This window comes from Lonchura striata, chromosome 11, assembly GCF_050655825.1.
Source record: "Lonchura striata isolate lonStrDom1 chromosome 11, ASM5065582v1, whole genome shotgun sequence".
NCBI lineage: Eukaryota > Metazoa > Chordata > Aves > Passeriformes > Estrildidae > Lonchura > Lonchura striata.
Window position 1 is genome coordinate 21,516,511 of NC_140713.1, and position 25,094 is coordinate 21,541,604.

At 39.0% G+C, this 25,094-nt stretch overlaps 1 protein-coding gene across 2 annotated transcripts in view; it reads left to right on the plus strand.

Moving 5' to 3' along the window:
* CDH13 (cadherin 13) overlaps window positions 1–25,094 on the plus strand; it is a 459,552-nt gene that overhangs the window by 209,166 nt on the left and 225,292 nt on the right. For both annotated transcript variants that reach the window (XM_085589891.1, XM_085589892.1), the window contains exon 5: window positions 7,092–7,244. In XM_085589891.1, coding sequence (XP_085446017.1) covers window positions 7,092–7,244 — 153 coding nt within the window. The remainder of the gene's footprint in view (window positions 1–7,091; window positions 7,245–25,094) is intronic.

The window sequence follows — 25,094 nt, forward strand, 5'->3', positions numbered from 1 at the left end:
TCCTCAAATTTAAATCCCTGCAACTGCTGGAAAGGGTTCTTCAGGGAGAATTCTTGCATCTGTGTACAACAACAATAATGAACCTGGGGCTGAAGGGATCCACTGGTGCCCAGGGCTCCCACACGTATAAATTCATTCTGCTTCACTTGAACACCTGTGCATCCCACTACAAAGTTGATCTGAATTTTGTAAACATTTATGCATGATTATGATAAAAAGCCATTATGGTGAGAAGATTTTTTTTTGGTTGAATATCAAATATCCTATTTGTTTTGATTATTCTAAAAAGATCTGGAAAATGGAGCCCTGGTGGTGAAACAACTTCACTGGTTTTTAATATATTGTGTCGTTTTCATACATTGAGATGCTTTGTTGAAACATTTGCCTATGGAATTCATGAACCTTGTCAGATTTCAGATTTGCAGTAGTTTCTACTTAGTAAAACATTGTGTTTGCACTGATGAAACAAAAGAAGAGTTGGTATAGTACATTTTATAGGAAGTAGAGCTCCAGTCCAAAAAAACCCTGCAATGTTTCACCCACTTTTTGAGCAGTGCAAGTTCTATTTCCTTCATGTACATGAAGTCCTCAGTGTGGTGCTGGATCAGAGCATTCACAGTTTTGTCTGAATGCCTTCAGGCGAGGAACATGGGTACCATTTGCAGCCCCTAATCAATCTTGCAAAAATGCATCAAAAATAATCTAAAACCACTTTAATTCTCCCAGCCTTGTTCCTAAATCTGACACTTCCTGAAATATTTTTTATGACAAAGCTCTGAGTTAAAATGCTAAAAAGGATACTCTTGAGAATATCGGTGTTTGTTTTTTCATTTTTGTAATTAATTTAATTGCAATGCCTGATTTTTTTTATTCCCATGTTCCTTCTCTGAAAGTTGGTATAAAAGTTTTCATGTTCAAGGTATTTATATACTCCGTGCTGAGTATTTCAGAAATTTTGCACAGATATTAAAACACTTCAGTTTACAGATGCCTTATTGTAATAATACACGTTCCTTTTTTTTCTGTAATGCTTAAGAGAACAAGTGCCAAACAATGTGACTAAGAAGTAATTGCTACTCTTGTAATAAGAGTTTTTGCCCTGTGCCACTGAGATTTAAATGTGTATGAATATGTAAGAATAAATAACAAATAATCCACAAAAGTAAACACAGAATCCAAACTTTCTTAAAGGATTTATTACATTGTATTTAAAGTTTTAGGTAATCTTTTTGATTGAGAAGCATAATGCAATAATTCAACCAAATCTCTATTTTAAAATGCAAAATTCAGATATTTTATAGTAATGTGTTTCACCCAGGATCTGAAATAGAAAATAGGTCCTTCAAGTTTAAAATAACTGAATTATGGCATTGTTTTTCTGGGTTAAATCCAGTCTCTTGTCTATGTACATCTCTTTTCTCTGGGAGATTTGTAGATGTGCATTTTTATTTGGACTGTCAACAGCACCAAGCAAAATGTTAGGAGCTGATGGCACAGAACGAATGTCTGAGGTACTAAATGTAGTTTTCCCCAGCTCTGCCTCCCCCAGAACTCAAACTCTTTATCTCAGCCTTGTGTCCCCTTGCCTTGGCTGTCTCAGAGTTGGGTCTGTGCTGTACATTCCCTTTCCATCCTGTCCCTGGGGTTCTGGAGGACCCCTCCAGCTGCAAGCACAGATATCAGGATTTAATGGGAGATTGACTGGCTGGTTTCAGCTTCTCAGAAAAACTCTTAGAAATGGACACAGCTTTGTAAACCTTGCCCTTCCATAGACTGGAGATTGAAAACCGATCTGGAATTATTTGAAATTTAGGACTGTGATATCTCCTGTGTTGTTGCTTTCCATAAACACCTCTAATTGTTGAAGTTTTGTTCTGTTCTTTACTTGAATGTTACAGAATTTCTGAGAGACAAAGGTCATGATTTATGTTTGGAATGAGATTTGAGCTACTCCAGTCAAGGCTTCAGATCTGGGCCTTGTGAGGCCTTCCAGCCTGTGATGCAATTAGAAATTAAGAGTTTGTGGAGCAGTTAGAAATTCAGAGTTTGTGACACATTTAGAAATTGTATTAAGGTGTGATGGGAAGCACTGGGCTGTCTGGGTGTGAAGTAGCACAGGTTTATAGTGTGAGGTTTCGGCCACCTTAAGACAAACATAAATAATGTTAACTTGCCAATGAGAGTGCCTTTGTAAACTGTAAACTGTGTAGAAGTGTATAAAAGCTGCCATCTCCTCTCAAATAAATGGAGAATGTTGCATTAATCATATTGGTTGGATGTGCGTTCTGTCCGGCCAGCTTTCCCGTTTTTATGAAGTCCCTGGCTTTTCTTGAATTTTGCAAATATTGTTCATTCTTGTCTCCATCAACTTTTTTGGATGTTTTGGATAACATCCTGAAAGGGCACCTGTCCAGATGTGCTTTTATTGATAATAAAGTTAATGGTCCATTATGAAAACAAGAAAATGTGGTGCCTGAAAAATATCCTGTGCTGGGTTTATCCCTAATTATCACCAATAAAGGACACAATCACCTAGAGAAGCTTTGTAATTCCTGTTAATTTTATGGAAAGGAATCCACTGGATTTCTTTGCCTGCCTCCTGCACATGGAGTGGATCTGGAGAAAGTTCTAATCAGAGAGGAAACCAAGGTCAGGTTTGGCCAATACCTGCCTTCATCAAAGAGCACAATTTGGCTCCCACACTCAACCAAAACACTTTAGCTGACATTTCATTAAAGAAGCTAGAGGTACTAATTTTTACATAATAAATTATTAAACTCAGCAAACTATATAAATTCCCTTCTAGCCACGGGTTTTGTATGTTTAGCTTACAGTAATGAAGCAGTTTCTGTTGGTTAATGCTTTTGAATAACAATGGGAATGTTTTGCATTTGTTTTGGTTGAAAGAGTATTTGAGTCAGTGTGGAGCAGATGGAGCCTCTGACTGTAAAGAGTAATTTTCAGTATGGCAGGACAGGAAGTGTCTGTTTATTTAAACAATATCTGAACAATGGGTCTAAACCATTGTTTTGCTCTTGTGGAGCATTGTGATTTGAGGAAAAAAATAGTTCACCTTTAAATATGCCATGAATAAATTTGCCTCCTAAGAGGCAAGGGGAAGCAGGAAATCCCAGAACCAAACAACCCTAAAAAAAAAAAAAAAACAAACCAGAAAAAAACCCAGAAGTGAGACCCTGTAATGCTCTGAAATTAAAAGTTTTGGGACATGGAACATGTCTGGGGGTGGAATTAGTTTTCTAATTAAAAAGTGAAACTATTATAATACACCTATAATTCACCTGGCATCAAGAACTAAGAAATTATGGGAGTGGTTGAGGCAAACACTTCTTAAAAAACAAAACTGGTAATTACTGAGGATGGTGCTGCTTAGGACAGATTTGCTGGCGCTGCAGAACTGTGAATTCTCTCTCTCAGGGTAGCGTGGGGTTTTTGTGCTTCTATTTCTCTACTCTTGAGAGCACTCTGATTTACTTTTGTGATAAGCCCCTAACAACAGGGGGATCACATTGCAGAAATGAGTTTGGCTGCGAGGGATACATAATGTCAGCCCAAAAATAGCACTGGGGAAATACATTTTGGGCACGGTTCAGCAGAAAGCAGCTCCTGTGATGCTCTGTTTGCCTGGAAGTGTCTTTCAGCTGAGCAGGATCACAGAGCCTTTTGCTGGGCTGTGGTGGGTGCTGTGCCTGTGGGATGGATCGCTTTAATTCCCAATTATTCTCTGAAATGCCCTTGAGATGGGAAAGTGAGTGATGGCTGAGTGTCCATCCAGTGCTGTCCTTGTGTCCTGGGTGAGGGAGCAGCCTCCAACATCCCACGTTGTTGTGGGATGCTCAGCTGGTGTCTGTTCTGAGCCATCTGCCCACAGAAATTCCCCTCTGACCTGTGAGCTCAGAACAAGGGAGAATAAAACAGGTGGAAATTGGGATGTTGGATAAAGTGTTCCTGCCTTATCCATATTCCCAGTGGGTGGGTGGTGGGGTCCTGTGCTGCCTTAATAAGCATTTCCTAAGAATGCAGAGCCTTTATGTGCAACTCATAGCCACTGCCATATGGTGCAGACATTTTCAGTATTTGAACCTGCACTGAAGTTCCTGAGGCTGCGAAAAAATTATGGAAATATCTGTTTTTGTCTGGGCTTCAGGTAGCAGCGACTGTGGGATTTCAGTTATGTATTTTAGAAAAGTAAAAGTGAAATCCCCCAAGTAAACATTGCAGCAGAAATTGTCTGGCCTTGTTTTCTCTCCACCAGGATATAGGGAAAGCATTGTTCTGCAAATTCATTGTGAGCTAGGAAATCTTCCTGTGAAATTTTCCTGTGTTTGTGCCAGTGCTCCGAATCAGCCTTGCCAGAGGAGATGTCAGACAATCCTCCTGTTTTCTTCCTTGCTCTTGCCGAAGCACCAAACCATATGGCAAATTAAGCCTGACTTTTATTAAACTTTTCATTGTACTGAGCTCCGTGTGAACTGGGAAATGCACTTTCTTTGAACTATGCAACCATTATATAAGCATCTTAATTAGGAGATGGTAATGTTCTCGCTGACATTCCTGGGAGTGCCCGGCTCCCTCTTGTGGCTAATTAAGCTTTTTAAGAACATTTTCATTCTGAAAATGACTTTTTTGGGAGCCACCCACACCTCCTGGGCAAACGCTGCCTGGTGCCCCAGAGCTCAGTGCTCTGTGTCACAAAACCAGGCTGCAGGTGCTGTGCAGTGCCCGCAGGCATGGACAGGTAAATTGATAAAAGGAAAACGTCTGCAGAGGGTTGCACTGGGAGCGTGACATCTCCTTGAAGTCTTCAAAAAGCCGAGTGAGCTCATCCAGCCATTGGGAAAAGCTCTGCTCAATGGTCACTCTGTTCCTGCCATGCATTAGGTGGTGAAGGAGGGTTTTCAGCTGGGGTTGGGATGAGATTTGGGATGTGAGAGCTCCAAGGAGCACAGACTTTTCAGGCACCATATTGGGATGTCTCACCATCAAATTCAAGGTAGAGATCTTTGCCAGATTTGATGTTGAGAAGAAATTTTCCCTCTGGTTGGGTTTGCAAAGACCACTATTACCACTATTAGTATTATTATCACCATCATTATTACATTCTTTTCTATCTAGTGTGGAGAAAAATTTCCCTATTAATATCTGGGATTTTTTTACAAATTCCCTTTCAGAGCTCGATATTTGTTTTTCTTTCTTATTGTGGATTGTTACAACTGGGGCATTGTGTTTATACTGCATATTAAATTTGTCATAAACAGATAATGTTTGGTGGCTCTGGTGGAAATGGCTGTAGCATAAACATCTCTGAGTTAGACTTTTGTGCTGGCCTGGGGCTGATTTCAGGCTTTCAAACCACTGTTCTTGCATGAGAAGGTGCACTTACCTCATAATAAGTCTCAGACATCAGGGCAGAAAAGGATCAATTCATCTTTTTCCTACAAAAGTGAGAAATGGTCATGACTTTGCAAAAGCTCGAGCATAGCTTTTATGTTAAGAAAAACTTGTATTTTTAGGCTTGATGTAAAAATACTACAAATTGGTCCAAAAATGACCTGAACAGCAGGTAACTTTTCAGTAGGAGCCATTAAGATCGAGTTTCATCACCAAACCAGAAGTCTCAAAGTGACTTTGCCCCTTTGTCACCTGCAGTGTTGTCTGCCTCTGTGTTTTGGCATGACTTACTCAAAAATTCATAGGAAGGAGACTTCAACCATTAGTGTTTCTGAGTGTTGGAAGGAGAGAGAAAAAAAAGAGGTGAAGCAGGTTTTTACTTCAAAATATCTCCCTTCCCCAAAGGGTTTGGAAAGCAAAACTTTATCTGTGAAAATGCTGATTTCCTATTTCATAACTCGTGGCAATTTTTTCTCAATTAAAATAAAGGAATAATGATTATGGAGTTAAGTCAAAATCTCGCTGCCCAGTAATCTGGGCAAACCAGCATTGCTCAACCCATAGCAATAGGGCAGCAAACATTTATTTCCTCAGGGACATTATTAAACACCCTGCATATTTATTATCTCAAAATTGGAGAAGGTCCAGCTTTCTAAGGCCACTTTCTCCGTTCCTCTTCCTGAGCTGTAATTCAGACAAGAATATAAATTTTTGACTTAATGTTTCTGCGGAAATCAGCAATATGAAGCTGCTAGAAACAAAAATGCCAAACAGCAGAGGGAAGAAATGGCTTGGCAAGATTGTCAGCCTTAAAGGGCAAGATTAATTTATAATCCTTCAGATTCTGGTCTACAAATCCAAATTTGCAAAGTGTGTAGCTTGTAACTGACATTGTGTGACTCTGCAGGTTGGTAAATGTTACTGTTGCTAATGTGAGGCTGCCATGAAATCGGATTTTTATGGATTTTGTTCTCATGGCAAAATAAGGTGATAGTAACAAGGATTTGCCATACACTCATGGGGCATGTGTATATACATAAACAGGAATTTGGGAAGTGGACTAATTCCAGCTGTGTGACTCAGGAGTATTCTGGGCAGGATATTCTGATATTTTCATGCAGAGATTTTTCCCTTGATTTAAAGCCCTGGGAAAGGAAGGGTTTGAAAGAGAACTGGGGAAAAAAAAAACCCAACCTGAAAGTAGAGTGTAATGACTTCACAATGACTAATAAAAAATTGTGTGATTTCTCTCTGGTATGGAAAGGGTTGTTGTGAAATAAGAGTGCTTCTTGGCAATCAATGCAATATTCTCTATTTTTTTTTTTTGCAAGGTTGTAGCTGTTCTATCAATTTAACTAAAAAGAAGAAATAGCATTAAATGAAATGTCAAATTCTAGGCATAGAGTAAATTCAGTGATGGAATAACAGAAACTTTAAGTAGTGAAATTGAAGACACTAAAGATAAGATAGGAACTGGCCAAGGACATGAGTAGCTTTTCCATGGTTTAACACAAAAAATTGCACAGTGTCTTGTGAATGATTGAAATCATATTTTATCACTACATTTTATTGGCAGGGAACATAGCTCAGCATTAGTTGAAAGAGTGAAATGACTTATGTGGTTTTAGGATGTGTTTAAAAGATTTTACAATGTGGCCCATCGCTTGTTTCCTGCCATGCAGGTCATCAGAAGTGAGGGGACAGAGGGAGTAAAGTTTCGGCTCTCTGGGAAGGGAGTAGATCAAGACCCAAAAGGAATTTTTAGAATCAATGAGATGAACGGGGACGTCTCCGTGACCCGAACCCTCGATCGAGAAGCGATTGCCAATTACGAGGTGAGTACTCACAGGGATAACATCTCTGCCTCTGTGTTGACAGCGTGCATTTTCTGAATGTGCATTTGCTCCTGAAAGATCTGCAGTTAAATTGAAGATTCAACTGCAGCCACTGTGCTATGAAATTTCGAAAACAATGGTTGGAAATGGTAAATGTGCTTGTTTTTCATACAATTGAAATTTGTCTGCTTTCTGCATGGATTTTTTGTCATTTATCTTCAGTGGAAATGCTGTCTGAACATTGTGAATGCATTAGATTTCTGAATAGAAAATTTTATTTGGACAAAGGAAGATCTTTTGGGGGAATTGTACTATGGTGCTACAGAATTATACATTTTTATTGTCAAATGGTCGATGGAAACTACCACTGAACTCCATTTTTAGTAATGGGTGTCTTTAATAGAAATAAAAAAGATTCTGATGAGATGAAAATGTTACATATGAAATGTACATCAACTACAAAGATCTTACCAAAGATTCTTTTCCTTATCAATAAAAACATTACTCTTCACTGAATACCCAACAAATGATCTCCAAAACCTGCAAAACTGCCCCACCTTGTCCCAAAATGCATAAAATAAACAGAAGACCTGTCAATTCCTGTTTTCCGTCCAGCTCTGGGAATGTGCACTCACAGATCAGCACTGGCCATGCTGATCCTGAGGAGCAGCAGAATTCCAAGTGCTCAGTGATTGGTGCATGCTGCCTTTTGTGCCCCTCCCCAGGGACATCTCCCACCTCTGGCAGAGGAAGCACAAGGTGCCCTGTCCCCTGCTTGGGGACAGTTCTGGTGATTTATTAAAAAAATATGGATATTGATCTAGTACCAATATCCAACTGTGATGGACAAAAACTCTCTAACAGTTTAAAGTTAGAAAGTGTGTGTTTATTGTGTGTGGGATCGCTCCCAAATCCACACCATGCCTTCCAGGTGATTACAGAGCCCTTTTATCCATACAAGTATTGAATACCCAAAATAGAAATCCATATTCATCATTTTGGTACATCCCATTCCCTGCTTCGTATGCTAATCACTCCAAAAGCCATTCAGCATGAAGTTTGTTCCTTGAAATGGGTTGGTGTCCCTTTCATGGGGAGGGGTCCCAAAATGAGGAAGTAAATGAAGTCTTCCTCATTCTGACCTTTCTACCTTTTCAATGCAAAGATGACAAATGAACTCTTGGTAGAACTCCATTCCTTGTCTTCAATTGGTTTCAGAACTGAGGAGGACACAATTGTTTTATGTTCCTAAAAGCAATTTGTCACTTTGTGTATTCTTCATTATAAACCCAGCTAACTAAACATTGTGCTGACGAGCAATCAATTATTAGTTAACTACTAACTCTTAACTTCATCAAGGCCTACTCATTTATTTTATTTAACTCTAGTAAGGCTTATTTCTAACTAAAATCTTAGCTCCTCTAAAATCTCTACATTCCTTAAAATTTACGTTTCATCGTTTCACTGGCTGCCATCCCTGACCCCTCATTTTCATCTCCTGCAGGGTAGTAATCACCACTTGTACCTACAGTGCTGTTTCCTTCCTCCCCTGGGAGAGTTTCCCAGTTTGGTGATGGGTCCTACTGCTCAAACAGCACTGCTAAAATTTACCATATGCTGGTTTTCAACACTTAAAACATCTCCTTCGTATCTGGGTCTGCAGTGAAATGTGTGTTAAGCACTTGCACAGGATTTATGGGAGCTGCTGACGTCCTCCTTGCAAGAAAAACATTGCAGTTTCTCTTTTTAACGCTGCTCCTTGTCTTCATTTGCCAGCTGTTTCTTATTTTATCAGTGATTTCCACCTTAATGTGTTGAGTATAAACCTTGAGTATTTTTTTCTCCTGGAAAATCATAGTAGACTTTTGAAGTTAGTGCAGCAACCCACAAATGGCCCTCATATCTGATCTGGCAAAAGACATGCTTAAATTAAGACAAACCCACTTCCCTAGAGGAGGCTTTTTGAAGCAATGTAAGTCGTGCACAAAAAATGTCACCTAGCAGGAGATCCAGAGCAATGTGAGTGTACAGACTGAGAGGCTGTGGTGCTTCCTGAGCTGTTATCCAACTCTGCTCAGCAGCTCACCCCCATCCTGCAGAAAAAATGGGGTTGGAATGTCCTGAAGGAGAATCCTCAACCTGATTACTCTGTCTCAAATCCAGCCCATTATTTTCCAATAAAGATGTGTCATGGAGTCAGGAAGACAACAGGATTTTCTCCCTGATTTCCTTGGTACACTGAAAGGTGAATAACTTGAAATATCCTTGAATTTCTCTCTTTTCTGGTTTTGTTTGAGCTTCCCGCCACCCAGCACTGTGGTTCTGAAAGGAAAAATTCAAAGCAAAACATAAATGAGTAAGGAAGAGATCCTTGTGAAAAAATACAAGTTCTTTGCAAACCGTCTGAATATCAAGTGTGTAATCAGAGGTGGGGGAAGGATGAAAAGATAAAATCTGTTTTAGTCCTTCAGCTACACCCAGGGATGTTCTGCCTGATTTATTATGATGCTGTCACTGATTTTTTTCCTGCACTTAGTGCATATGTGCTCCAGGGGTAAGAATTGAAAAATGTTAATAGGGCAGAAAACAGAGCTTTGGTGATCGCAATATTTCATAGAACTTTGCAGATTTTGCTACCTCAGAATATTTTAAATTAGCTAAGAATACTTCTTAATCTGTTAATTTTTTTTTTTTCCCACTGAAAGATTGAAAATCTGGGTTTTGCTGCCCTCTTTCTCTTGGAGGAATGCAGAAAAACTTGTAGGAGTTCTCTGGATTCACAACTAGAGGACATGACTAAATTAGAGAGCATTAAACTCTACACAGACAACTTTGTTCACTGTGTTAATCCCTTCTTTCCCTGTTTAAGTATTTTATTTCTAGTAAAAGTTAGAAAATATTTTAAAGTAGAGTGGAAACATCTGAGGGTCAGGGCCTGCCAGTCTTTTCAATGGAGCACATTTGTGTTTTCAGATGAGTTTAAAATTTGGCTTTTAGCAAAGGAACAGAGTTTATTTCTTATGAAACTCTGTGCTTTGTGTTCTTAAAGCCCAAGGAATGTCTGTCAGCTTCAGTTTGAAGTGAAAGCTGCTTGTGAAGAGGAGCAGGAGGATTCAGGGATGATGCAAAGCCCAGCAAAGACAGACTGTGTTAGAAAACTGTAGCAGCTCGTTTTTCCTCCTGGAGAGGTTTGTTAGCGAGCATCCTGATAGGAATTCTGCAGGTCAGAGTACACCCATGGATTTACATGGAATGGTTTTACTTTGGGGCTTGCTGGAGCTTGTTGACAAAACTGCTAAATGATGCTCTGAAGAGGGGCTTAAGAAGCTCTGGGCACGTTGTGGAATTGCTTCTGGGTTGGTGAGATAAGAGGGAGCCTGGAGCCCCGGTTTAGTGGGAGCAAAAAGTGTTGCATTGTACAAATATGCTCTCAAGTATATTTAGTTTTCCCTTGAGATTTGAATAAATAAGACTGAGTCAGAAATTTCAGACAGTGACAAATAGTTTATTTATTATTATTAATAGTTTATTCGCTATTGGAAAATGCAGATGTGGAAAAACAGATGAAGGAGATTGGTGTGGAGATTAAAGATGGATTTTCTAGCCCAAATAAGTGAGGAGCACACCATCCAAAGCCTGCTCATAATTTACAGAAATTTGGAGTCCACTTCAGACCCATAGCCTTTTCTGATTCCAGCAGAGAAGAAATGTTAGTGACTTTTCAGTTCTTTCCTTGAGGAAAAAAAAGAAATCAAGTGCTTCTGTAAAGTGATGTGATAACAGCAAAAGGAGTCCAGTGAAGCTGGAAGGCTGCTTGTGCTCAATGTTGATAAAACCCCAATGAATTGGGAAACAAAGGGTCAAAGAGAGGGCCAGTGAAAATAGAAGTCTGAAAACCAGTGATTATGGGGTAATTTGTTATTTAAAACCCCTGGGTTCATTTACAAACCCTCACATTTACCTGGATAATGCATTTATAGGCAGAATGCAAGGAAAGGCAGGAAGAGTTGTAGAAGCTGATTGCCACTGCCAAGATGACAGAAAGTTTTGAAGTTACAAAAATTCTGTTCTTTACTCCAAGTCAGGTGGGTCCAGAAGAATTGGCAAAAAGATTCCATTATTTTTTTACTGTTCATGCATGAGAATTGGGCTAAGGCATTCCTTGGGTACAGGACAAAGCCTCCAGATGCAGCAGCTCGTTTCCCATCACTTCCCACTGCTTGGAAACCCTGCAGCAGTGAAGTCCAGTCCTGCATCCTCCAAAGCATCAGTGGCAAAGTGCCAGTGGGGTGTTCCAGGATTCAAGCTTTTAAAGGATATTGCCGTGGTTGAAAGGCAACAAATGTCTGTGGCAATGAAATAATCAGAAAGTGATCCTCTGCAAGCATGAAATGAAGCAGCTTGATAAAACTGTGTGCAAATTAGAGCTGTGACCAAATTTACCTAGGCAATTTGAACTGCTAATGAAGAGTTAGTTTTAATTATTTTTTTAAGTAAAGAGTTTTATTTGCTTTAAAAAAAAATCCTTAACAATCCGAGGTGTGAAATCAGCCCTCAGCTTTTTTCCTAATGGCAGATCACACTTCTGTGAAGGGATGCCTTGCAACTGGGAGTGACAGACTGAGATATTTAGAAAACTTATGTTAACAGGGCTGAAAAGCAAACTGGGAGTGTGTAGTTCTACAAAGAATTGTTTCGATATGTTGGCTGACAAGTGGGCTGAGAGGAGGGTAAAGATTTCAGACCCATCAGCAGCTCTCTGCTGTGAACTGCCTCACTTCAGGGACACAGGACTGAAGCACAGGTTGAGGGTGAGGCTGCAGCCCTGCTGGGCTCAATTTCCCTGTTTAATAAGGAGCAAACAATGGAAATGCTTCACAATGATGAGGAAAACTAGCTTGGTCAGGTGCTGAGGAGCATTTTGTGGGAAAGATTTGTGAGTGCTTTAATGCATTTTTGCAGATAAGGGAAGTGTTACTATAGCAAAACCCTGGAAGTGAATGGCTGTAATTTATCCTGTGCAGGAGAAGGAATTTCTTGTCTGTGTAAGTCCATTTTAGTGCAGCCACATCCTTTTTGGAATGATTTATCATCCCCTGATGCTGAATCTCAGCTGATGCTGGCTGGAGATCTATGGACAGCACACAGAAACATGCTGCTCCTTCAAAAGGAAAATTACGCATTTGCTTCTAACTTCAAGAAAAATGTAAAAATGTATTTTTAACCTGGTTATCTGCACAGGCAGATTTGTCTGGAGTGTAACTGATCTGCTCTGTTCTGAGCTGAAACCAGTTGATGGGGAATGTCAGACCCCAGTCATCTCCTACGAATATCCCGAAAAAAGGAAGGCACTCAGTCTTTCATGAGTGGGAGAGTGGAAATGCAGAGCAGTAGGAACTATGGGAATACATGTGTTTATTGAGACAGTACATCAAATTTATTAGCATTTAGTGATTGAGTTTTGTGGGGTTTTTGTCTGTTGTTTTTTTGGTTTAGGTATTTTTAAAAATTATTTTCTAATAGAACACTCCCAGAAAGAATAATGATGTGTTCAGTAAAATACAGGGAGACTAATAACATTTTTTGTCATATTATGTTAATTGTCTATGAAACCACTTTTGTTATTATATATTAATTGCATTTTAAGGCATTTAAAAGTCATCATAATGCTTCTTTTCTGTTTAGCATGATTGCTTTATTTGTTTCTTTTCCCTTTTTGTATTATAATAACACTCAAAATACCTTGCTGAGGCCTCACTGTTCTGGGTACAACAACAACATCCAGGGAGGCACTTTTCCCTTTCTTCAGAACTTGTGTTTTCCTGCAGGAAAGGAAGGAACCTTAGGAGTTCAGGGGAAAGATGGAAACATCTCTTTTTTTCTGATTGGTGTGAGTCAAAATACTTGGGTAGGAAAGCTTTATCTGCTCATAAACCTTTCTTGAACCAGCCTGACACACAACCAACTGTGGGTTAAACAGAAATTATTATTCTTGTCTTTATGAATGGCAAGGAGGACCTTGTTTTTCATTTTTTATTAGGTGTAAATTTTTGTTGGTTTGCTTTTCTGGAAAACTGCACACGTTCTGAGTTTCTTGATCCCTTGCTACGAGTACAGAAATGCTGCAGTGGGAATTTCGACACAGAGCACCTGTCCTGTAGCTCAAGACTAAGTCTTGAAGGTCTGGCCTTGCTTGCTAATTTAATAATAAATTTTTTTGTCATCCATCAGTAACCTTCAGAATGTAACACAGACATTTTTGAAGTTTGGCTGCTCAGACTTCCACATCTCTTGTTCCTCACAACACAAAAACAATTCTGTCTTATTTAGATATTTATTCAAAATTCAGAATCTTAATGTCCTAATTGCTGCAAAGACCTTGATTTCTATGGCTATGTCCTGGACCTGGAAATGTAAGTCCATGACTATCTATACCTTCTGTTTCTTAATAATACAGGTGTGGTCTATAATCAGTTTATTTTTTCTTTTTCTTTTTTCTTTATTTAAGAACTGACATAATGAATTCATTATATGTTTGTCAATTCCCTGTGTACAGCAAGAGGAGCTGCTGCTCCCTTTCTGACCCCTTGTTCTTTACAGACCTGAAGAAAACCATATTACCTGCCTTATCCTTCCCTGCCATCTTTTCATTTTCCACCTTCTTTCTCTTTTGCCTTTGCATTTTTAACTTCATTCCACAACATTTTATTCCCCTTGTCTTTCTTGATGCTTTATGTCATTCACTTCCACTTTCCCTACACTCTGCATTTCCTTCTTCAGACCCTGACCTGTTTTCTGCTCTTTATAAATCACGTTGCAAAGGGAACACACAACCATCATCTGAGAATAAATTTGTTTGGTTATTGTGTAGAACCTTTCCACTGTCTTTGCAAAAGTTGTGCTGCTTTATCCATTCTGATCAGCTGTGCCCATAAATAAATCTCTTTAGAAGCCTGTATTCCAGAAATCTTTGACTTCACATTGCTTGCTACAGGCCTTAAAATTTTCTGCAATTTTGGTGAAGTAGTCCAGGTTGTAAATATCTGATGCTAAGAAAATTTCAGTGGAAAATTGAGCTTTGTTCCCATGTTAATACCTTTCATTCTGTATATCTCCTCCATCAGCTTATGGGTGTTAATTGAAGAAGTGTATGATTATCTGGAAATTGCTAGCATTTAGTTTATTCAAGTAATTCTAATACCTAGTTCTGTCAGCCCTGCAGTTGTGGTCTGCTCAAAAGTGAGCATAGAACATATGATATAATAATTAGTTCTGTGGTTTCAGAATTGTGAGTTTAATGCTTGATTTCTATAGAATTATTGTAGGATAATGGGTCATAATTTTAAAGCTGTATCTGCATGTATTTGAGACAAAAGCACTAACCAGGTTTTTAATTTTAATACAGGGGTAAATTTTAATTTAGTACAATATTCTTGCAAAATTTGTGAAAAGAATTTGTGTGAAATTAAGAAATAGGAATGCTTCAAGCATTTGTGGACTCAGTGACTTTCTGTAACAGCATTAGAGGGAATTAGGCTACAAGTGAGAAAATTTAAATATCTTTGCTCAGTTGAATGAACAGTTAATTTCAAAATCCAGTCTTTTGGTATCTGTTCTTTTATACACCAAGCTTTAGGAGTCCTTATATAATGAAGCACTTTCACAGGACTCCAAACACAGCCTGTTCACTGTTATGTATTTTTAACAAGCCCCGAAGATATTTTGAGGAAAAAATGACACTGTGGACCCTGAGGGTCTCCATTATTGAAATGATACAAAAATTATGGTGTGCTAGAAAAAGAAATTAAAAAATAACAGAAGGTTGGAGTCTAGGATCCAACTGGCCAGGTGCCCTCCAAAGTTTTTGGCTGCTGTATTTTAAGTCCACTGCAGGGAGTCATCTGCATCCCAGCCCATGGGTGAGGCAGATGACCACCTGTGGGTGGGTGATAGTGACATCCCATAGTCTGATCTGTGGAAATGGAATTAGAACCCTTTGTGGGTTGTCTCTCCCCCACCCCAGAATATATCAGCTGTTCCCACCCTGCTGGGATTAATGCAGCTCTGTGCCCTGGGGGCAGCCACAGCACCACTGGGCCCTGCAGCTGCAGCTCAGCTCACAGATGCTGCAGGAGCAGAAATGAAACCCATTTTCCTGTGGTGTCACAGGTGAACAGGTGTTTGCAAGGAATAAAATGATTTTTTAATATAGTTCTGACTGATACATTCACCAAGCAAGCAATAAGAGGCTAACTTATATACTTGTCCATTTTAAGAAAATATAGCTGCACATCATTCTGCTGCACATGTGTGTGTTCCAGCTGCCTTTTTGCTATTCTTTGAATAAATACCTCCAAATATGCCCAAAATACTGCACAAAGCACTGTCACAGCACGAACAAGAATATATGATTTCATAAACCCTAAGTGCATCCTTCTAACCTGGTTTCTGGGGGGGATTTATTTTATTTTATTTTTGAATTATTTTTGGCAGTTAGATATTTAATTATTTAAAATGAAAATAGGACAAGATTCGATAGGTGGAAGTTCAGAAAATCCCCTAACTGAGATGAAACTCATAAAAATGTAAGTTTGCAACAGTGAACACTGCAAGCAGAGCAGTGAAAAACCCTCTTTTTTCCTTTATTAGTTGTTTTAGATGGAAACATTCATGGAAACAGGTGATTCTTCTGTGTTCATATTTTTCTTTCTTTAGATCTATTTCACTGCATAAGAGCAAACGAGTGAGAGAGGTTGAGGGAACTAAAGTTATAAATATTTAGAAACACTGCATGAAGAGACTTCTAATGTTATGGAAATTTTACTTTGGCATGATTTTATTTGCATATAAATGATAAAAGTCTTGCTGTATTTATCCTGGTTTACTCAGGTCATAACTAATTATTTCTTAATTAGACAAATTCCTTAAAATTAAGCTACATTTGTGTAAGTGTCTTGGCTTATTTTTCCTCTTCTAGTAGCTCATTAACAGGAGACATGGCTGTAGTTTAGGAATTTTCAAGAGATAATTTGCTGATATGAGTTAATGTAAAACACCATATGTTTAGACTCATGTGATGAATCTTTTCATTTTTCATTCTGTAGAGAATAGAACAGGTTCCAGTAGCTGCTGGCAAAACCTCTCATGCAGGTGTGAGAAAGGTTTCCAGGACAGTCACTGGAATCCTGACCCTTTGAGGTTACCCCATAAGGACATTTTTTTTCCTTTGATTTTTGTAATCTTCAAAACATTTTGTCCAAATTTTTTTGTCTGACAGGGCTGGGAAATGCTCTGCTTCAACTCGAGTTCTCAAGTCCAACACTGAAACATAAATGACATCAGAGTCCAGTTGGGACTGAAGGCTCCTGAGTGGAAAAGGGGAAATATTGGGGAAGGTGATGTGGAACCAGAAAACCTCCATCTGAAATGGTTCTGTGCATGGAAAGCCTGGAGAAATACAAATTATTTCTTTTAGTTTTGTTATTAACAAGTGAGATGTGCTCCAGCACAATCCAGCCCTGCTCTCCAGCTGCATTTGCAGTTTATATTTGCAAAGCAGAGACAGTTCATCTTTTCAGAATTCTTCACAACCTCTGCTCTTGATATTATTCTTAATAATTATTTTACACACTGGCAATTCAGATATCTGAATGTAAGGAATTGAAAATACCTATTACCTATTTAAGGCTCTGTTATTATATACATTTCTTAAATGTATTATGAATCCATAAAACAGGTGATCTGTGTTTGTATACAGAGTACAGATTTTATTTGTGGATGGGAACAAATAAACCAATGTACTACAGTTCCATTTCTGTTAGATTCAGAAGATTTAATAGAGTAATAATAATGTAAAATAACAGGATTAGATTTACTATTTAGAAATTACTGAGAGGGAGGAAAATCATGACAGTTTTAAACTACCAATTTTTCTTCTTGTCTAAAACAACCTGTAAAAGGCTTCCATTTTTTCCTTGCTGCTAAGGAAACATAGTGTAGAGGACAAAAAAAAGAGGTAAAGAAATTGTTCTAAAAATAACATATATTGCCCAAATGCTATGAAACTGTACTTTATATTTCCCCACTAAAGAAGACATTTGCTGTGGCAGAATGCCTTACTCTTTTTCCCACTTCTGATGATCTTCTAGTTTCTCTGTGATCAGTGTGATGTTCTCTGCCTCAGGGAGGGCCTGGTTTTCCTTGGGGATTTTCAGGTGTGAAGCCCTTATTCCCAGAAACTTTTCCCTCAGAAGGAGTTGCAATTTTTGTCCAGCCAAGAATCTAGAGCTTCCAACAGAAACTTGGAGAAAAACCAACAATTTTGGTACTTGTTGGGGCCTGAACTGTTCCTAAGTTGGTATTTTGGGATGCTCATGGCTGTGCTGAGTGTGAAGGAATGACCTGAAGGAATTGTGGAATTGCTGCCCACAACCCAGCAAAGGAAAGCACAGCCTGTGATGGTTTTGGCCTCAGGGGACCTGGCTCTCCAGACATGTCACTTCCTTGTGATGCCTCAGGTTTTAGCTTTTATATTTTCACATTCTGTGCTGCTTTAGTGTGTGGGTCTGGGCTTCACATGAGGGGATGGTGAGCTCTGTGCACAGAGCAGAGACAAAACAATTCCTGCTCCAGCTGGGCACCAAGGACAAATGATCCAAACCTCAGCCCAGGAGCACAAACAGCGTGGGCTGGAGAGAGAAAAACAAGCAGGGTGGGACTGATGGGCTGGAGCTGGAATGGGACAATGAACTCCAAGGTGCCAATGGAGCAGAACTGATCCCAGGCAGAGCCCCGGGAGCGCTCGGGCATTTTGGGAGTGTTTTGGTTCACCTTGGGTTCATTTTGGGACCGTTTTGGTTCACCTTGGGTTCATTTTGGGACCATTATGGTTCATCTTGGGTGCAGCCCTGGCTGGGCTCTGGTGCTGCCCAAGGTGAATCCATGGAGGCCTTTTAATAAATCCCTGCATTATTCTTTAGCTCTGTCAGCCTCTGCTCTAGGAGAGCCCTCACAAGGCATCACTTGTCCCCCAGCTTGGTGGGACACAGATGTGGCACTGCACAACTGGGAGACTCTAATCCATTTGTGCCCTTTAACACCTCAACAGTGCACAGAATCACAGAATCACAGAATAATGAGGTTGGAAGAGACCTCTAAGATCATCAAATCCAACCTATGCCCCAACACCACAACTAGACTATAGCACCAAGTGCCGAGTCCGGTCTTTTTTAAACATATTCAGAGATGGTGATTCCACCACCTCCCTAGGAAGACAATTCCAGTATTTTATTATTCTTTCAGTGAAAAATTTTTTCCTAACATCCAACTTAACCTTCTCTGAGTGCTTCAATTTTAAAGACACCCTGCATTCTGCCAGCTTCCAAATTGCTAAATTATCAGTCCTTATTAATTTCCAGGTACTGAGTCAACCAACGATAGCATCTCCAACTCCCCTTCAACCTGTTTGCAATTGATATGTGCAATGTATTTATTAGAGATTTGCTTTAAAGGAATGCAGGTGTTTGAGGATGTGCATTTAATTTCATTTCTTCCCTGGGAGTCTTGATCAATGCTGTGCTCACCACCTCTGCCACGTGCTTTGAACTTGCAGATGCAAGCATATTAATAATTTCCCATGTCAATTCCTGGCTCATCTAGCCAGCCTGATATATGGAAGCCAAGTTGCCTCCTAAATTCCTGTTAGTGGGATTAATGAATTGATTAGTTGAATTCTGAATTAAAATTACAATTAAAATTAAAAATTGTAGCTCTTAGGCTTCAAGTCATTTGCTCAAACTGTAGCAGTCAGATTACAAGATTTGACCAGGTTTGTATTATGAATAAAAACTGTTTTCAGTAAGCTTTTCTTTTTTTCTGTTTGTAAATCAATGTCTTAGATTATTAGCAATTACTAAACAGAAAAGATGTAATGTTTTTTTTTTTCAGTTCTTCAGCTTAAAGAGGGAATTCCATTGATTTTTGAAAATACTGATGATATGATTCAGGGAACATAATTACCTACAAATGCCATCAGTAACATATAATGATTTCTTTTTCCCAGTAGGTTCAACTCAAAGCATTTAAAATTACAATATGGGCATTGTATATTAGATTGCAGTTAGTATTTACAGGTTATTGATATAGGTTTTGCTATAACTCAGACTCCGGACGTACTTCAGGCATGAACCTTTGAATTTGAGCTAGAAGCTTCCCTTCCCTTCCCTTCCCTTCCCTTCCCTTCCCTTCCCTTCCCTTCCCTTCCCTTCCCTTCCCTTCCCTTCCCTTCCCTTCCCTTCCCTTCCCTTCCCTTCCCTTCCCTTCCCTTCCCTTCCCTTCCCTTCCCTTCCCTTCCCTTCCCTTCCCTTCCCTTCCCTTCCCTTCCCTTCCCTTCCCTTCCCTTCCCTTCCCTTCCCTTCCCTTCCCTTCCCTTCCCTTCCCTTCCCTTCCCTTCCCTTCCCTTCATGGAAAAGTTCTTTCTGAACATAATTTCATAATTTATTCCATCTCTATCATCCAAGTTTCTCAATCTGGCTGTGAGCTTGTCCCATGTTGTTGGAAATGGGCACAGAACACGACTTTTGGACTCTAGCAGACCCTATAAAATGCTGTATTTTGCTCACCTCACCCCGTGGCACATTCTAACCCCAGAATAGGGTAGAAGTAGTTGGAGTGATTGAATATCTGCTGCTCCTCGCACAGCACCAGCACTGACTCCAGCTGCAGCTCTGCTGAAGGATCCTTTGCTCCTACTGATATTATCATCTTGGTTAAGTGAAAAGCAAATGTGCTGCTAGGAGCTACTTGGACTTAATTTTTGCTATTCAGCACCGTAAATTACAGTATTTTATGGCCACTGTAAAAGGTGTGATTTGAACCAATTATACATTCTGCTCTAAATCCATAGATTTTGGAGAAGCATGTAATTACGGAAAGTCATTTCCACCAGGTCAATTCCCTTTTATCTGTTCACAGAAAACACCAGGACATGTGTGTGAAGTTTATAAAGCATTATTTTAAACTAGACTTATTAAAGGTGCTTATTAATGAGAATGTTTTCCTTTTTAGAGCACAAAACTTGCCATCTGTGAGTAGCACAGGGAATTTACCAGCTTCTGCACAAAAATCTTTCTTTTATTCTGATAAAGGAAATTCCTTTATTAGATTCCTTTATCTGACAAGGGATGAAATGGAAGTGTTAGGACAAAAGGAAAGGAAGTAGAGGTTTGGTAGAATTTCGAGATTAAATGTATAATTTTCAAAAATACCCACAAACTAATCATCATTTGTGTAACTCTACTGCCCGTTGGTTTCAGTGTTAGATGCTTAGGATCCCTTGGTATAAGATTTAACTCTTTAAAAGATGTGGTAGATTGTCACTCAACTTTCTGTATTTTTATAGGATTTTGTGCAATTTTTTTCCCGACAGACTTTTCTTTGATTTAAATATGAAGGGAACTAAATACTCATTTTCCCTTGGGAAGCCAGTGTTTGGATTTTACCTGTCTGTGGAGTCAGATTTCGTTGTAACAGTTAGGCTGTGGCAAGCACATTTCTCTCACTCAGGATTTTTCATAGAGGTGCACAGAGAGAAATGAAAGAGAAAACAATTTCTATTTCTGCTCCTTGTTTTTCCCATGTGGAATGTGTTTGGAGAATTGTTTACCTGGGGTGAGTACTTGGTTGGATTCTGGTGAGGATCGTTTGAGCCTGATGGCCAATCCAATCCAATCCAATCCAATCCAATCCAATCCAACCCAATCCAATCCAATCCAATCCAATCCAATCCAATCCAATCCAATCCAATCCAATCCAATCCAATCCAATCCAATCCAATCCAACCCAACTCAACCCAACCCAATCCAATCCAATCCAATCCAATCCAATCCAACCCAATCCACCAATGGCTGGACTCTCGAGAGAGGGTCATGAGCTGTGTTAGAGTCAGAGAAAGTAGTGTGTAGTTTTAGTATCCTCCTTTTATATAGTATATTAATGTATTTTAGCACAGTTATAATAAAGAAATAATTCAGCATTCTGAATTGAGTCAGACATCATCAATTCTTCCTATTGGGTTAGCCTGCATTTACAATATTAGGCAATCCAGAGGATTTCAATAACCATTTTCCTGAAGGTTTTAGGCTCAGGTTTCTTTCTTTCCTTGTGCTGCCACCCTCAATCTCACAGATTTGCTGCTGAAGGCAGGGCACCATTGCATTTAGGAGTAGTAAATGTTGACTTGTTCTATGAGTAATGAGAAGTGGTGTCACACACGTGGCTCAGCAGTGGTGAGGTGGCAATGAACTCATGGGTGGTGTTGTCTTAATATCTGTTTTTGGAGCTGCATAATTACATCAGCATCCAAAATTAAACTAGCTGTTGTCTAGCCGCTTCCCATTGAGACTGTGATGGTTTAGGCCAAACCCTAATAATTTCATGATTGTTCATGAGCCACGACGGGACTTCTAACATGTAAAAGGACATAAAAAATAGATGATTCAACCTGAACTCTGCTAAAAAGCAACAGTTTATTCCATTAAGTATGGTGCTGGCTAATAGATGTTATTTCTTCTTCTATGTGTGTAATGGCATTTTTACTTAATAATTTTCGTAGTTGTCAAGCAATTGAAGAGAAAACTGAAGGTAACATTTGGGATTTAAAAAAAAACAAAACAAGGGATGCACAATTTTTTAAGAGCTTTTCTATATGGCAATGATTACAAAATGCACAATGCAGTAAAGAATTTGGTTGCATTTGGAATCTGCGTGGCTGTGACAAGCACAGTTGTTCAGGAAGCAAAGATCTGGTGTTATGTCTGAGATACACACAACACACGAGGTGCCAGGTCCAATTAACAGTCTGATGGTGGTAAATCCATTATCCTTGGAAAGAGAGGCCACCACCAGGAAACATTAATTCAATGTGACACCAACTGGGGTGTTTATATACAGCTAATTGCAATGTCAGACATTCTGCTCTAATTGAGTTTAATTGTGGCAAAATTGGAGTTAATTAAAAGTTAATGGTATAGAGCACATGGTGTTATTATAAACTATGGGTACATGTTCCATATCCTTATTATTGTTGTTAAAATGGAGCTTTCAATTACTGTGCCTTGTATTGGCACTTTGGAAACTGGCTGTAATTGTTTTGACATCGCTGGAAGTTATTGTTCTGAGGAGACCTGAAGAAATGTGTGTTTTAAAAGGCTTGACCAAGTTTAGGTTGGTTTATTATATCACAATATAAATGTCACATGTTTTGTTTTTACCCACCTTGCTAAGGAAAGGCTGAGAGTGCTGGGAAAACAGAAGTAAATTCTAGTTCAGCTGAAGAGAATGATTCTAGTTTTGGCATTGTCCATCATAATTTGGGTAAGGAAACCTCAATTTCCTCATATTTTGTGAATTCACCATTTTCTAATTATGTCTAATCTCTGGCTCTTCTGTGAGCATCTCTGATGAATCTCCTGTCTGTGGGATTTTCCTTGGGTTCTCTTTATTTTCTTTCTCTGCACACTTTGTTCTTTCCTGTTATACATTATATTCTATATATTCCAATTATTTGGACACTATCACACAGGAGGGCAATAATCTAAAATAATAAACAGGGAAAAAAAAAAAAAAAGCACAAACCAAATATGTTTGCCAGTTTTCCTAAAGATGAAAAATCCCTTTGCTTCTTAACATTAAAAACTCACCCAAAGAAGTGAGCAAAGGCTGAGGTGAAAACAGTGTCATAGTTCAAAAAACACAGTGAGCTTTCTCCTGGGGAGTAAAACTGGACAGAGTGGGTGGGGAGTAGATTGTTATTCAAACCTTTTTGTTTAATTTATCACAACCAGCAGGTCTGGGTTTATTTAAAGAAAGGTGTTTTACTAGGTCATAAGTGCATCTAATAAAATGAAATTCTGTCAGTGGCAGTAAAATTAGTGCTGCAAATATCTTGCACCAGGAGCATGCAACACACCAGAAAGTGCTGAAATGAAGCTTGTGAGAGATCCAAGGAAAATGACAGTGATGATTTCTGGAATCTGGTGGTGCTTTTAAATCTGCAGCTTTGAACTGATACTGAGGTGGATTATACCGCACAACCTCATCCAGGTTTTCAGGGAAAAATAATTATTAATATATTTTTTAATATACCTGATAGGGGGCAAATACCTAAGATATTAAAGACACAATGGGCTGATCCAATTTGGTGCTACGGCAATATGGTGTATGCTCTAGACTTTCTTTCCCTACTTCAAAATTTAGTTCAACTTTGACTTAAATACTAAGTCATTACAGATAAATATGCCTTTAACAAGCCATTTTCAAGAAAATATCAAGGAGTCTGAATAGGAAGAGAGGCATTCAAAGATTTTGAGTGGTGTCGGAAATAGAATATCTCTTGTTAGAGAAAGGAAAATGCTTGAAACTTTAATGTTCATTACAACACTGGAGAATATTAACATGACTCTGTACATTGTGAATGGAAGTAGCTGTCAAAAAGATGGAGTAATGGACCACCAAAAAATATAACACTGTGAACTAAACCATTGTGCTTTTATTGATGAAGAAGTGGAAATACTTGATAATCCTTGTAGTGGAATTCTTCTGTATTAACAGTTACTTATTTTTCCTCTTTTCTTCTTCTCTTGCCCTCAAAACTACTTGAAACTTGTATTTTTCATGGTTATGGAAAGAAATCTATAATAATTTTTCTGAGAAAAATTTTATGAGTGTAATTCTCTTTTGCAGTGAAATAGATATGAACATGCTCCCATTTCAGTATTTTTCAGAATATTCATTTATTGCATTTTCCTGGCTTTAACTTCTGCCCAAGTGTGATTGTTACCAGAATAGTTTCTTGTGAGGAGGAAACAAGAATGAAAGCAGATGGGATGTGAAATATACTTAGCTGTTACAGGCTCAGAAAAACTTTAAAAACTTTCAGAAATTAAATCCCCAGCTCTTTGATGTTAAGATTAAACCAGGTGGTTTACAACAAGCTTGCAGTAATATCCAAGCTGCCAGTAAATCCTGGATGGGAAGATCTCCAGTGAACTTCAAGAGAATGAGGCAATTTCTTGGCTCACGTCCCACGGAGCAGGGTGCTAGAGGAGGAGGCTGCTAAGAAGTTCCCATGTTTTGCCATCTGCTTCTGCCAAGCACTAAAAGTTTCCTTTTTGCCACGTTTTGGGGCTCCATGAATTCCTGAGGCTTTTCAGCTCCACTGGCTCTACCTTCCCTGTTGCTCCAGGACCCGTGAAAGCCAAGGTGAGCCGCTGCTATTGCAAAGGTGAAAAAGGGGAAGTTTATTTTCTGACTCCAGCATTTATACTTTTCCAAAGGTGGCAGTGGATTGGAAGGTGAATGTTCCACCTCTGCAATGACATTGGACAAACCACCAGTACATCAAATTTCTCTGCCTCTACGGAGGAATGCAAAACAATAGATGCTTTACAGAAAGTTGTGTGAGAAAGTTCTCTACAAGAATGTAAACTCAGAAGGCTTTAGAAAATCTTAAGAATCAGGGCAACATTTCCCTTTCTCAGGGAGTGTAACACCAAAAAAATTGCCATGTTTAACTTGGGATTTGGTTGGGTTTTGTTTCTTTGTTTCATTAAGTTATTTTTTAATTGGGTGGAGAGGCAGTGAGCTCTCCCATGGATCATTTATCTCAGATTTTAAGAGAGTAATGGTCTCAGTGACAGAGTGGCTCCTGCAGTGCCAGCATCCTGTGCCTTGGGAAATTGTCCTTTTGCTCTCATTTGTGGGCTTTTGCAATTCTCATTTAATTGTAGCCTCAGCTACAGCAAACCTCGCCTTGCAGTCTTGCATATTATTATTACTCACGCAGAAGAAATG